The sequence below is a fragment of the Mus musculus genome, chromosome 13 (genome assembly GCF_000001635.26).
Source record: "Mus musculus strain C57BL/6J chromosome 13, GRCm38.p6 C57BL/6J".
Classification (NCBI taxonomy): domain Eukaryota; kingdom Metazoa; phylum Chordata; class Mammalia; order Rodentia; family Muridae; genus Mus; species Mus musculus.
In genome coordinates, this window is record NC_000079.6 from 13,732,489 (window position 1) to 13,748,147 (window position 15,659).

Genomic DNA, 15,659 nt, shown 5'->3' on the forward strand with positions numbered 1-15,659 from the left:
AAGCACACCATAGCCTCAGTAATAGTGTCAGGCCTTGGGTCCTCCCCTGGAGCTGGATCCCACTTCGGGACTGTCACTGGACCTTCTTTTCCTCAGGCTCCTCTCCATTTCCATCCCTGTAATTCTTTCAGACAGGAACACTTATGGGTCAGAGATGTGACTGTGGAGTGGCAACCCAATCCCTCACCTGCTGTCCTGCCTTCCTGCTGGGGTGGGCTCTATATTCCCTCTCTCTGCTGTCAGGCATTTCATCAGAGGTCCCTCCCTGTGAGTTCTGGGAGTCTCTCACCTCCCAGGTCTCTGGTGCATTCTGGGGGGATTCCCCCCAACCTCCTATTTCCTGAGGTTGCCTGTTTCCATTCTTTCTGCAGGCCCTCAGGGCTTCAGTACTTTTCCCTCACCCAATACCAGATCAGGTTCCCCCCACTCCCCATCCACTTGCCCTCTCAAGTCCCTCCCTCCCTCCCTCCCTCCCCATTTATGATTGCTTTCTTCTCTCTCCCAAGTGGGACTGAGGCATCCTTGCTTGGGCACTTCAACTATGGACTGTATCTTATATATTGTGTATGGGTTATTGTTATTGTTTTTGCTAATATCCACTTATTAGTGAGTATATACCATGCATGTCATTTTGGGTCTGAGTTACCTCACTCAGGATGATATTTTCTAGTTCCATTCATTTGCCTGCAAAACTCAAGATGTCCTTGTTCTTAATAGCTGAGTAGTATCCCATTGAATAAATGAACTACATTTTCTGTATCCATTCTTCTGTTGTGTGACATCTAGGTTGTTTCCAGCTTCTGGCTATCACAAATAAGGCCACTATGAACAGAGTGGAACACGTGCCCCTGTGGCATGGTGGGGCATCTTTTGAGTATATTCCCAAGAGTGGTACAGCTGGGTCTTCAGGTAGATCTATTTCCAATTTTCTAAGGAACGTCCAGATTGATTTCAGAGTGGTTGTACCAGCTTGCAATCCCACCAGCAATGGAGGAGTGTTCCTCTTTCTCCAAATCCTCTCCAGCTTGTGTTGTCACCTGAGGATTTGATCTTAGCCATTCTGACTGGTGTAAAGTGTAATCTCAGGGTCGTTTTGATTTGCATTTCTCTGATTACTAAGTACTTTGAACATTTCTTTAGATGCTTCTAGGCCATTCGAGATCCCTCTGTTATGAATTCTCAGTTTAGTTCTATACCCCATTTTTTGATTGTGTTGTTTGGTGATTAACTTCTTTATTATCCCTCTATCGGATGTGGGGTTAGTGACGGTTTTTTTCCCAATCTGTAGGTTGCTGATTTGTCTTATTGACTATGCCCTTTGCTGTACAGAAGCTTTCCAGTTTCATGAGGTCCCATTTATCAATTATTGATCTTAGAGAATGAGCCACTGGAGTTCTGTTTAGGAAATTTCCCCCTGTGCCAATGAGTTCAAGGCTCTTTCCCACTTTCTCTTCTGTTAGATTCAGCATATCTGGTTTTATGTTGAGGTCCTTGACCCACTTGGACTTGAGCTTTGTACAAGGTGACAAATGTGGGTCTATTTTCATTCTTCTACATACAGACAGCTAGTTAGAGCAGCTCCATTTAATGAAGATGCTTTCTTTTTCCATTCTATATTTTTGGTGCCTTTGTCAAAAATAAAGTGACTGTATTTTGTGTTTGTGGTTTTATTTCTGGGACTTCAATTCTATTCCATTGATCAACATGTCTGTCTTTGTACCAATACCATGCAGTTTTTATCACTATTGCTCTGTAGTAAAGCTTGAGGTCAAGGATGGTGATTCCTGCAGCTGTTCTCTTATTGTTAAAAATTGTTTTTGCTATTCTGGTTTTTTTGCCTTTCCAGATGAATTTGAGAATTGCTCTTTCCATGTCTTTGAAGAATTGTGTTAGGATTTTGATGTGGATTGTATTGAATCTGTAGATTGCCTTTGGTAGGATGGCCATTTTTACTATGTTAATCCTACCAATCCATGAGCATGGGAGATATCTCCATTTTCTGAGATCTTCTCCGATTTCTTTCTTGAGAGACTTGAAGTTATTGTCATACAGGTCTTTCACTTGTTTGATTAGAGTTACCCCAAGATATTTTACGCTATTTGGAGCTATTGTGAAGGGAGTTTTTTCCCTAATTTCTTTCTCAGTCTGTTTATCCTTTATATACAGGAAGGCTACTGTTTGATTTGAGTTATTTTTATATCCGGCCACTTTGCTGAAGTTGTTTATCAGCTGGGGAAGTTCTCTGGTAGAATTTTTGTGGTCACTTATATATCCTATCATATCATCTGCAAATAGTGATACCTTCATTTCTTCTTTACCAATTTGTATCCCCTTGATCTCTTTTTGTTGTCTTACTGTTCTAGTTAACACTTCGAATACTATATTGAATAGATATGGGGAAAGTGGACATCCTTGTCCCTGATTTCAGTGGGATTGCTTCAAGTATGTCTCCATTTAATATTGGCTGTTGGTTTGCAGTAAATTGCTTTTATTATATTTGGGTATGGGCCTTGAATCCTGATCTCTCCAATACTTTTAACATGAAGGGGTGTTGTATTTTGTCAAATGCTTTTTCAGCATCTAAGAAGATGATCATGTGATTTTTTTTCTTTGAGTTTGTTTATATAGTGGATTACGTTAATAGATGTTTGTATATTAAACCAACCTTGCATCCCTGGGGTGAAGCCTACTTGATTGTGGTGAATAATGGTTTTGATGTGTTCTTGGATTGGGTTTGTAAGAATTTTATTTAGTATTTTTGCATTGATATTCTTAAGGGAGATTGGTCTGAAGTTCTCTGTTTTGGGTGAGTTCTTGTGTGGTTTAGGTTTCAGAGTAATTGTGGCTTCATAGAATGAGTTAGGTAGTGTTCCTTCTGTTTCTATTTTATGGAATAGTTTGAGGAAAATTGGTATCAAGTCTTCTTTGAAAGTCTGTTAGAATTCTGCACTAACTCCATTTGGCCCTGGGCTTTTTTTGGTAGGGAGGATTTTAATGACTTCTATTTCCTTGTGTGATAGGGGCCTGTTTAGATAGTTTACCTGCTTTTGATTTAACTTTGGTATGTGGCATCTGTCTAGAAAACCATCCATTTCATCTAGATTTTCTACAGTTTTGTTGAGCATAGGCTTTTATAATAGGATCTGATAATTTTTTGTATTTCCTCCGTTTCTGTTATGTCTCCCTTTTTGTTTCTGATGTTATTAATTTGGATAGTTCCTCTTGGCCCTTTAGTTAAGTTTGGCTAGGGGTTTATCTATCTATTTGATTCTTTCAAGAACCAGCTTTTGGTTTTGCTGATTCTTTGTATTGTTTTCTTTGTTTCAATTTGGTTAATTTCAGCCCTGAGTTTGACTATTTCCTGCCTTCTACTCTGCTTAGGTGAGTTTGCTTCTTTTTGTTCTAGGGCTCTCAGGTGTGCTGTTAAGTTGTTAGTGTTAAGATCTCTCCTGTTTTTTTTACAAGGGCAGTTAGTGTACTGCTTTCATTGTGTCCCATAAGTTTGGGTATGATGTGTCAACATTTTCATTAAATTCCAGGAAGTCTTTTATTTATTTATTTATTTATTTATTTATTTATTTATTCCTTGACCAAGTTATCACTGAGTAAAGAGTTGTTCAGTTTTCAAGTGTATGTGGGCTTTCTGTAGTTTTTGCTGTTATTGAAGACCAGCCTTAGGCCATAGTGATCTTATAGGATACATGGGATTATTTCAATCTTCTTTTATCTGTTGAGGGTTGTTTTGTGACCAATTATATGGTCGATTTTGGAGAAGGTATCATGAGGTGCTGAGAAGAAGTTGTATTCTTTTATTTTAGGGTGAAATATTCTGTAGATATCTGTTAAGTCCATCTGGTTCATAACGTCTCTTAGTTTCACTGTGTCTCTGTTTAGTTTCTGTTTCAGTGACCTGTCCATTGGTGTGAGTGGGGTGTTGAAATCTCCCACTATTATTGTATGGGGTTCATTGTGTGTTTTGAGTTTTAGTAAGGTTTCTTTTATGAATTTGGGTGCTCTTTCATTTGGGGGATAGATGTTCAGAATTGAGAGTTTCTCTTAGTGGATTTTCCCCTTGATAAATATGAAGTGTCCTTCATCATGCTTGATAACTTTTAGTTGAAAGTCTATTTTATTGGATATTAGGTTAGCAACTCCTGCTTGTTTACTTAGACCATTTGCTTGGAAGACTTTTTTTCCATCCTTTTACTCAGAGATAGTGCCTCTCTTTGTTGTTGAGGTGTGTTTCTTGTATGCAGCAAAATGCTGGATCTTGTTTGCATATCCAGTCTGTTAGCTTATTTCTTTTTATAGGTGAGTTGAGTCTATTAATATTGAGAGATATTAAAGAGAGATGACTGTTGGTTCTTGATATGTTTGGTTTTGTAGGTGGTTTTATGTGCTTGTGGCTCTCTGTTTTTTACTTTGTTGTGAGATACTTAATATCTTGTCCTTTCTTTGGTGCAGGTATCTTCCCTGTGTTGGATTTTTCCTTCCAGGAATCTGTGTAAGGCTGGGTTGGTAGATAGATACTGTTTGAATTTGGTTTTGTCCTGGAATATTTTGTTTTCTCCATCTATGTTGATTGAGAGTTTTGCTGGGTATAGTAGCCTGGGCTGGCATTTGTCTTCTCTTAGAGTCTGCATGAACTCTGACCAGGCTCTTCTGGCTTTCATAGTCTCTGTTGAGAAGTCTGGTGTAATTTTGATAGGTCTACCTTTGTATGTTACTTGGCCTTTTTTCCTTGCAGCTTTAATATTCTTTCTTTGCTCTGTGTACTTAGTGTTTTGATAATTTTGTGATGAGAAGATTTTCTTTTCTGGTCCCATTTATTGATGTTTCTTATACCTTTATGTCCATCTCTTTCTTTAGGTTGGGGAAGTTTTCTTCTATGATTTTGTTGAAAACATTTTCAGGTCCTTTGAGCTGGGAATCTCCTCTATTCTGATTATCCTTAGATTTGGTCTTTTCATTGTGTCTTGAATTTCCTGGGTGTTTTGGGTTAGGAGTTTTTTTATGTTTTGAATTTTCTTTGACAGTTGTGTCAATCTCTTCTACTGTATCTTCTACACCTGAGATTCTCTCTTCTATTTCTTGTATTCTGTTGGTAATACTTACATCTGTAATTCCTGACCTCTTTCCTAGGTTTTTTATTTCCAGGTTTTCCTTCATTTGTGTTTTCTTTATTGTTTCTTCTTTTATTTCTTGGATCACTTTATTCAACTCCTTCACCTGTTTACCCGTGTTTTCCTGTATTTCTTTCAGTGAGTTATTGATATCCTCCTTAAAGGACTCTATTATCTTCATGAGATAGAATTTTAGGGCATATTCCTGATTTTCAGGTGTGTTGGTGTATTCAGGGCTTGCTGTGGTGAGAGAACTGGGTTCTGATGATGCCCATGTATTTTGGCTTCTGTTGCTTATGGTCTTGTGCTTGCTTTTCCCCATCTAGATATCCCTGGTGTTTGGTAGTCTGGGTGACTGTATAGAGTCTGCCTCTTTTTTACTTGGGTTGCTTCAGGTCTCCTGGTAGGCTTGCAGCCCTGGTTGTATCAGACCACATGTGGGGCCTTCTAACTGGGGGCTCTTCACAGGGGCAGAAAAGCTGCTTATCTGTTACCTTGGCTGCAGTAGATCTCGTGGTACACCTTCAGACTGTTGGGTCTTCCATGGAACAGTCAAGCTGTTGTCCAACTGCTCTGAGTGCAGCTGATCCTCAACTGCTCTGAGTGTAGTGGGTCCTCTAGCGTGGGTTGGGCTATGAAGTCTTCATGGAAGCAGACCAACTATGGGTCTGCCCCAGCAGCAAGGACCAGGTGGAAGCGAAAACAGAATATTTTAATGTAGTTTAAAACACTGCAGTGCTATTAATATCCCTCCAACTAAAACCACTTCTTCCAGTGTAGCCCAAGAATGCATCAATATGAAATTCCCAGTCAACCTTCAATCTTTATTTTATTGCTGTTAGGAGTAGATTCATATACAATATTGCCTTTTCTTCATCAAGTAGTTACACTGTTGTTGTTTTGAAACCCAGTGTCCTGTAGCAAGGTGGGCTTTAAACTTGTAGTGTAGCTGAGATTGGTTTTGGATTCCTGACCTCCAACTCCCAAGTGCTGATATTATAAGTGTGCACTGCCATGACTATATCTTCATTGAATATTTGTGAATAGGTTAATTTTAAACCTTAACATTACCTTAATCCTCATTTATTTCAATTTCATTAGTTTTATGCTGGCTTTTGATTTTTTTTCTTAACCTAATGAGTTAGTTCAAGAATTCTAAACCTTGGCACTATTGTTACTTTAAGCTATATAACTTTTTGTCTAAAGTGTTGCCCTGTGTGTTCTAGAACATTTAACAGCATCTACCTTATGATGCCCTGATTTTCTTACTTTCTGGAAAAAAAAAAACTATGAATTTTATTTTTCCTCAGATTTAATTTAGCGGTCAGCCAAGTGCTAACTGGCTCAGTATAGTAGATGGAAAAGTGATAAAAATAATGGAAACTGTAGCTCAGCAGAGCAGGTGAGCTTGGAGAAAGAGATGAGCTGATTCTTTTGACATTGCTGTACTTGGTGCTGAGATTAGTCTGTGACAGTGTCTACACCAGAGGACACGCTCAGACTCCAGCAAGTACTTTAGGCAACACAACAGAGTCCCTCAGAACCATACACACAGCTCCTGTTCTCAGCAATCGCCTTTGAATGTCACTTAATATTCCCAACCTGTGATTGTGTTCACAGAAAAGATATGGGGACAAAATTCAATTCTTTGTCATTAATAGTCTATACCAGGAAAGAAAATGAACTGAAGTGAGTATACTCAGTTTTATACTGCTAAACTTTTTAGTTAATGATTGAGTTTAGTTAATGGTATTGCTGCATCTGAAAAGCCGTGTCAGTATTGCGTGTTGTGTATGTGGTTAGGAGTAAAAGGGAACTAAGTAAGGGGAGCAAGTGGCCTGAAGGGAAGTGGAGGAGAAACAAATGAAGACAATAAATAGCATGTTGTCTTTCCCATGCAGAATCTAATGTGTTAACACACACACATAAAACATGAAAGCCGAAGACGGCCTATGTGGAGGCAACCATGAGGGTGGGCAGCAGTGGAAATGAGGAAGGAAAGGTGGAGATGATAGGAGAAACAAATACAAGAAAATTAGAGTGAAATAATGCATGAGAGTATAATAATGAAACATTATTTTGTACACTAAAAGTTTCATTATTGAAAGCAGTGGCCCTACTCTTTAGAAAAAACAAATATCTAAATAGTAGATAGTCTTGGTATCTACTATTCTCCTTTTCGTCCTGTCTCTTTTCCCTTATGGGTGTATAGGTATGGGTGTCCAGCTGCACGCAAGAACGTGTCTGCTTGTGAAGGCTACAGATCACCAACAGATGTCCTCAACTGCTTCCCCAGTTTATCTTTTGAAATGGGATTTTTTTACTAAACCTAGGACACATTCTGTCTGCTCAACTGCATGGCCACTGAGCTCACACATAGACCACCCCACTGCTGGGGAGACAGACACACAGCTACCCACCTACCTGGCTTTTACATGCACGCTTGGGATCAGACTTTTGTCCTTGTGCTTTGGTAAAAGGTACTTTGCCACCTAAGCCATCTCCTCAACCCATAATTTTCTCTCTTTAAATTATACATTCATTTAATAACAAGGTCATTATTATGTGTCCATTATGTGCTGGGTATGAGTGGACTCCTGCTTTTGTGAAAGTTTCATTCTAACTAAGTAGAAGGCAGTAGTCATTTAGGCAAGTAGATGATAGAAATTCTATTAGAGGTATGATGGAAGCATAATGCAGTTGAAAATAATGTGATTTCAAATATTTGAATAATCCTTTAAATAAACCAAAGGACCATTACTTTTATCATTTTTGAAGCAACAAGTGCTACGGGAAGCTTCAAGTGGAATATGGTCTTTGTGTCTTTATTATATTATTGGAATTTCTTTGTAGATCAGAGTTTCGACATTCCAGACCGAACATTTCATTCTACAAACACAACTTGGCGCCTCTCCTCCTTTGAGTCCATGACTGATGTGAAGGAGCTGATTCCAGAGTTTTTCTATCTTCCTGAGTTCTTAGTGAACCGTGAAGGTAAACAGCAGATCATTTCTCACATATTTGGAAGGGTATGCAATAGAGTTATAATTTTCCAGGAGTAAAGGTAGCTTTTCTAAGACTTGAAACCTGATTTCTCAGATAGGAGAGATTCCTGTCATTAAATCTATAATTTTATTTCTAGGTGAGCTTGGGGACTTCTAAAATTTTATAGGACCGAGGACTGGGTACATATAGGAAACTATGTTTTTTAACTATTAAAATTATTTTAATATGTATTTTAACTTCATTACACAATTTTTTTCTGTTTGTAAAAGTTGCACTCATTAAAAAGTAATAGTAAAAAGCAATTCATTGAAAAATGTAATTAAAATCAGAATGATTTTATAAGGAAATAAGAGAAATAAAACACTCTGGGGTTAGGGCTATGGTTAATTGGTGTTGTGCTTGCCTAACATGTACCACATAGACCAGGTATGGTTGTGCATACTGTAACCTAGAGTATGGGTGGAAAAAAGCAAAGAAGAAAAACTCTCTTAGTAAAATTCTCTAGTAATCAACGTCAAAGGGCATTCTAGAGGATAGCCTCCAATGCTGTAGTAGACCTTGGCTACCCTTTCCTGTTCCCTGACTGAAGGTCTCAGACAACTCTGGGAGGGGTACTTTTGAGTTGCTTTCCTTAATTTCATGTGACCCTTGAGAATATATGATGTTGAGATATATCTTTAGGTAAGTCAGTTTTAGACAAAACACCTTAGAATGTTTGCTATCTTTGGGATATTTGGTGAATTATCAATGCACTTAATCTGCTAGCTGCCCTGGAGCTGTTTCATCATGTTGGCTATTCGAAATCACTTCAGTGCGGCTCCAATGGTGCACAGTATGCAGTACTAGTATGAAAGTATACGTCAGATATCAGCACCTGCAGCTTGGGGTGAACACATGTGGATCTCAGTTTAGAGCTCATCCACGGTCTGTTTTGTCTGTAGTTCTTCATGTGTATTCCTATTATGGCTTTATGACAAGTCACCCCAACACCTAGTGACTCAAAGCAACAATAAATTTGCTATTAATTGCAAGTCCAAGTCAAGGAAGTGTCCTTGGTTACATTCAGAGCTTGGGCTGATAGGGCAGGGGAGTGGTAGATCCACTGCTCCTTTCCTTAAGTTGATCTGTGCTTTTTCAGAGGTGTTCTTCAGGGAGGTTGATTTGGGCTTCCTCACAAACTATTTGGCTACTCAGGGCTCCAAAGGCAAGTATCCCAAGAGAAGGGGACAGAAGCTAAAGTACCTTTTCTAACCTAGCCTTGCCAGCCAAATGGCTGCTCTTGCTTCCCTTTGTCTACCCAGATTCAGGCTGAGCACTTCCATACTACCACTCGGTAATGGAGAAATAAGACACCCAGAAAAGCGTAGATAGAAAAGATTGTAGCCTGTTAGTTAAAGGTAAATAAAACAATAACTTTTATTATTGTTTTATTTATGGGTATGGGGGTTCTGCCTACATGTGTGTCTGTACCACATGCATGCAGTACATGCAGAGGCCAGAAGAGCATTGAATCTCCCAGGACTGGAGTTACAGACAATTGTGAGCCTCCATGTGAGTGCTGAGAATTGAATCTAGGTCCTCTGGAAGAGCAGCTAGTGTTTTTTGTTTTTGTTGTTGTTGTAGTTGTTTGGTTGGTTTTGGTTTTTCAAGACAGGGTTTCTCTGCATAGTCTTCGCTGTCCTGGAATTCACTCCGTAGATCAGGCTGACCTCAAACTCAGAGATCTACCTGCCTCTACCTCCTGAGTGCTGGAATTAAAGGCATGCACCACCACCAGCAGCAGCTTACAACCACTGTTCTTAACCATTGAACCATCTTTCCAGCCCCTGTAGCCGCTTATTAAAACTGCAACTTCCTACAATGCTTCTCATGCCTTTCCCTGTCAGCATTCCTCTTGGTACCCTTTCACCATCTGCTCTGAGTAATGAGTAATCTGCTTGGTACCTGAAAGCTTGGAATGATTGAGTTCATGGTCCCTCCCTTACACAGAGAAACCATCTGAAAAACAAAACAAAACACAGAAACAAAACCAGAACCTGTCTAGATAATATGTTATTAATTTTGATAGGCTAGGAATACTTAGAAGAAAGGAAGTCAAGGCAAACCTATATATTGTCCATAAAACCAATATACTATGACAACTCATTGTAGCGTGATATCTACTTTGTAAGAGGTTTTCTAAACTACAGAATGTTAATATGTATTAAATATGTAATACTCAATATATGAAAATACCAAAAATCTAGAAATTCTTATACAAAGCTTTAATTTTATTTTAATCAAGTTTATAATTAAAGATGTTTAAGCACTCAGAGTATTTGAAGAGTTTGGTGAGTAGACTACTGAACTTCATGGGCACAGATTTCCTGCTTTTTCTCCCTCCTGTTAGAAAGTGATCAAAGGGTAAAGTTGAAAGTCCCAGCCTGAATTAGCTTAGCATCTGTCCTGTCCCTATTGGTACAGAAAGAAGGTGAACACCTCATTCTTACTGTTGGACATTTCACCTTGCTGCTGCCATTAAGAGTTACATTGCACAGTTACCAGTTTTCCAGAGCTCTTATACTGTGGGCTAAATGAAGCATGCATCGGCAGAGTGAACACTTGTGTTGTCATCTTCCTTAGGCTTTGACTTCGGTGTTCGTCAGAATGGAGAGCGGGTTAACCACGTCAATCTTCCTCCCTGGGCACGCAACGATCCTCGGCTGTTCATCCTTATTCACCGGCAAGCACTAGAGTCTGACCATGTGTCCCAGAACATCTGTCACTGGATCGACTTAGTGTTTGGCTACAAGCAAAAGGGGAAGGCGTCTGTTCAAGCCATCAATGTCTTCCACCCTGCTGTAAGTGCCTCTTGTAAGACTGCACACACGTAGAAGTTAGAACCTGAAGATTTTAGGGTTGGCTGTTAAGATGTTTCCTTAAAATACCCAAGTCATCAAAAGAGACGGTTAAACTAAGCTATACTACTATTCTGTAAGATTGTTTAGGTTTTGTATTTCATCTCTTTAAAAGTGTCTTAGATGCTATAGCTAGGGATTCTCCGAGACCACCTCGTATCTAGTGATTTACTAAACAAATGTGTGGACTCAGTTTGCAGCTCTGATTTGTGGCAGTAAAGGATTCCAAGCATAACTGAACAAAGGAAATAAACAGTGAACAATGTCTGGGTGAAGCAAGGCGCACACACCTGACTCCTATTAAAGCACAAAGAGCATGCTCTTCTGCCAGGAGCTTTAATGACACATTTCAAGTGGCCTCTGCCAGGAGAGCTACCTAGAGATTCTAGACATTCAGATTCAGTCTCTCTTAGGGAATGATCACTTAAAAACCATCTGCCTGATGTGTGCTAAAATTCTAGACCCAGAAGGAGTGCAGGTGCTAAGCATGGACCACATTGTTTGCACAGTATAGGCAGAGTTCAACCTAGGAAAAGTTCAACCCAGAAATCTCAGCTTCCAGACACCAGCCAAGGAGGCAGCAGAGTTCTCCAAAGAGAGTGGCCAGCTGGCTGAGTTAGTTCTTTACTGCCTACTATTCTGAGTACAGTTTTTGAAAAGCAGAATTTTTCTTTATGATAGAGACAGTACAATTGCCTTATTAGAAAATATGTAAAATACAACTATCAAAAAGAAGAAATATGAGAAATAAACTTTGCTTTCAGCATCTAGAGATAAGTATCAAAACCACCTGGGAGACTTTTTCTACACCTGCATATTATTCCAGTAATTTAATATAAATCCTGTTTTTTAAATCTTTTCCTCTTGAATAATACAGTCTTAAGTATAGTCTGTAAGAATAGTAGAGTCATAAGGTGTCATTTTCCATGATTGCAGTGGCCACTGCTATCCCTATTTAAGATAGTCTCTAATTCCCTAGAAGTAGAGTTGTTATTTACACATGCATTAGTTTATACTTCTGCATAGACTAGGAAGCATTTACTATGCTAGGCTCTCTGAGCATGGAGGTAACGAGGGTGAGTAGCATAGGAAGAAGGTGGGTTGGGTAGACTGACTGCATGTGTTGGGAGAGTTCCAGTGGAATGGGTGAAAGGACACATCTGAAGGAGGCAAAGAAGCAGAGCACAAAGAAAAAGGTATTCTGGATTCTGCATGCTGGCTACTCAGTGCAGACCAACAGATCAGCTATAATCCACTGCATGACATGTGGTTGCCCCAGATTTCCACTTAGCAAGGTGAATTGGTCGACCATGGGCTTGCTTCATTAGTAGTATCTATGTAGATGTTACAGATCTGAAAGTATTTTTAACAAATACAGCTATGTGTACACCCCAAACCCTTACAAGGAATCCTGCCTCTGAGCTTGTTTATAGCAGAAACACACACCCAAACGGTGGCCCAGAAATAAAATTCTCTTTGTAGTCTATTGTTCTCCATAATTATTTTTGGATACCTCCAAGTATCCTTAGAAGAGAGAATCAAACAGTTTTATGGTGGCTGTAATAGAAGACGACTTTGAAGAGGAGAATACTTTTCATTTTGAGGAAAGCATTATCATTTGATTCACAGATAAGAGTTTTGCAAGAGAAGTAGTAAATCGAGGAGGAAAAACTACCATTTCCTTCTACCCGTCTTAGGCTCCTTGTTGGGGCTCCACAACAAAGCAGAGATTAAGAAGAGAACAGTATAAAGACTTACCTAGCACAAACTTTCATAGCACCAGAGCCTTCCCTGGGACTGGAAACCCGGAGCAAGTGCTTAGATTGAGATTTTATGCTACAGCTGAGGGATGTTACGGAGTCTGTGAAATCACAGCAGATGAGGCAAGCAGGTGAACGGCTCACATCGTCTGCATGTGCCTTCGTCAGTCTTCAGATACGAGGCTGCTCCTTTCCTCCGTGGAAGAACATGTGGTGCTACCAACCTGCCTCAGAGCATGGTCAGAAAGCTTATTCTAGGTTTCATGAACAGCTGCAGGGAAGAGCGAGTCCTTCCTTACATTCGTCCTGCAGCTCAGAGCGCTCCATCTATGTAGGCACCATGTTTTAAGTAGCATGTTCTGAGCACCATCAAGCATGAAATAAAGGCAAAGGTCTAGGTATAATTTATGAGCTGCATTCATATTTTATCCTGAGATATAACATTTAGAGCAATTGTGAATTTAAATATTAACCTCAGTAAACCCTGTTCTGTGCACATAATTTCACATTATCTTTTCAGTAATTTTGTTTAAAATTTATCTAGAGAGTGAAACATACAAGGTAATTCGTCTAGCTGGACTTTTTTCACTAAATCTTTGAGACTTTTGTATTTTAAAATGTGCAGTAACCTTGAAGGTTATTTAACTTCTGAAGTGCCTTGGAAATTTTATTTTGACACTTAAAAGAATGTTGTATCTAGATACACATGTGAAGATTGCTGTACCTGATTAAATGCTAAAACCTGGACCATCCACAAGGGCATGCACAGCACTAACAATAATAGCTTAGACTAGACAGATAAGTGCACGGGCACAGAGCAAGCTTCTCAGAGGCACAGTGCCAGGAAGGAACATGCCATTGAAACAACTCACCCTGGAGCCTTCCTTGATGCTTTTCCTTATTCACTGTCAGCTGTCATGATGACTCACTTACCTGCGTGGCGGTATATCTTCACTTTTGCCTTTTTCCATGTACTACTTTGGGCAAGCAACCTACCTGACATCTTCTATGACAGTCTCAGACTTTAAATTTGAAATGTTTTATAAATACACCTAATTAATGTCAGTCAGACAAAACATATTATTTTGTTCACACTTAGAAATGTTGGTTATTACTGTCTTATACTAATAAGACTAGTAAGGCTAAGATAACCTCATCAGAAACATTTTTAAATCATTTGCATTCAAAACAGAGTACCCATTACCTAAAGATTGAAACAAGTTGTTTTCTTTTAGCATTGTGACTAATTCTACCATTACACTGAGTATGTCATGTTCTTGGACTGTCTTCTCTACAGACATATTTTGGAATGGATGTCTCTGCAGTTGAAGATCCAGTGCAGAGACGGGCTTTAGAAACCATGATAAAAACCTACGGGCAGACCCCACGTCAGTTGTTCCACACAGCCCATGCCAGCCGACCTGGAGCCAAGCTTAACATCGAAGGAGAGCTTCCAGCAGCTGTTGGCTTGTTAGTCCAGTTCGCTTTCAGAGAGACCCGAGAACCAGTCAAGGAAGTCACTCATCCGGTATGTTACTTTGATTTCAGTAAAATTCAGCAAAGGTTGATTGAACTCCTGCCATGACCGGGTAGCTGTGGGGATACAGACATGAATAGTGTGGTCCTAGTGACACCAGGGTAAGTACCAGCCAGTGCAAAACAAATAGGGGCAGCTAGAGCAATGACCTGTGTGTACAGTGAGTGCTGGCTGCATCAGTGATATGGAGAGCATTCCTTGCAAGTCCAGGGAAAAGGTGCATTGATTAGGACAGACAGCAGCTGTCCCCCACTGCACAGAAGGGTTATTACCAGGGAAAGCCTCACCAAGCAAACTTCTAAATAGGATTGTGCAAACAAAAGGGGCCAGCTGGTAACTATGTAAGTGGCACAGCTGGGTCTGATGGCCATCATTAACCAAAAACACTAGCAAGAGGTACCTCCCCAGATTATAGAAATGGGAAATATTGTCTCTAAAAATAGAAAGTGAGCATAATTTTTCTTTACAATTGAAAACTAAAGCAAGCAGAACTTAAAGGGAAAAAGAATCTTAGCTTCCACTTAAGTTCACCATATGTAGCATACAATACTAGAACTTAAATTTTTGAATGTTGCAAAGTGTTTATAGAAAGGAGCCACTGAAAATGAAAAGGGAAGGGAAGAGACCTTGAACATCAACCAAGCAGTATGCCTCAAGTGCACTGAAGTGCTCCAGTCAGTGAAGAGTTTTCACAGACCTTGTTTTGATAATGTTTTTGGTAAAAAAAAAAAAAAAAGTGCTTAAATATCTTATGACTATAGATGCAAATTCTTCATACATATAACTCACATTTGTGAGTTTTGCATTTTAAATGCAAACAGAACCCATCCAATTAATAGTCAACCTAAAGATATTTATTAATAGTGGTATTATATTAAAACCAAGTCACCAATATTGAATTTTGTAGTGGAAATCTGGATTTTTATTTTGTGGCTTTAAAGTCTTATTAGCCATTACCAGAGTTGCTATTTTTAACTATAATACATTTTTTAACATGTCAGAACAACATAATAATATATTCCTGAAATTTAATAAATTCCATTTAATTTACTACTATACTTATTGCAATTAATGAGTGAGATGTTGGTTTTATGGGTTTGTTTGGGTGATTTTGGTTTTTTGAAACAGAGTCTCACTGTGTAGCCCAGAGCAGTTTAGAGCTGAAGATTCTTGCTTGCTCTGGATTGCCTTCTTCTCCTAGTGCTAGATGCTATGCTCAGTGCTATTTAGCAGTTTAAGGATGATGTATGTAAAAGCATTAGGCAGTCTGCCTGCTGACAGTGAGTCCCAGCCTGCCTCATTCCCACTATAGGACCTTCACATTAACTGTACCCTC

At 39.2% G+C, this 15,659-nt stretch overlaps 1 protein-coding gene across 3 annotated transcripts in view; it reads left to right on the plus strand.

Moving 5' to 3' along the window:
- Positions 1 to 15,659, plus strand: part of Lyst (lysosomal trafficking regulator) — a 188,493-nt gene that overhangs the window by 142,178 nt on the left and 30,656 nt on the right. For all 3 annotated transcript variants that reach the window (XM_006516561.2, XM_006516562.2, NM_010748.2), the window contains 3 exons: positions 7,977 to 8,117; positions 10,752 to 10,969; positions 14,084 to 14,314. In XM_006516561.2, coding sequence (XP_006516624.1) covers positions 7,977 to 8,117; positions 10,752 to 10,969; positions 14,084 to 14,314 — 590 coding nt within the window. The remainder of the gene's footprint in view (positions 1 to 7,976; positions 8,118 to 10,751; positions 10,970 to 14,083; positions 14,315 to 15,659) is intronic.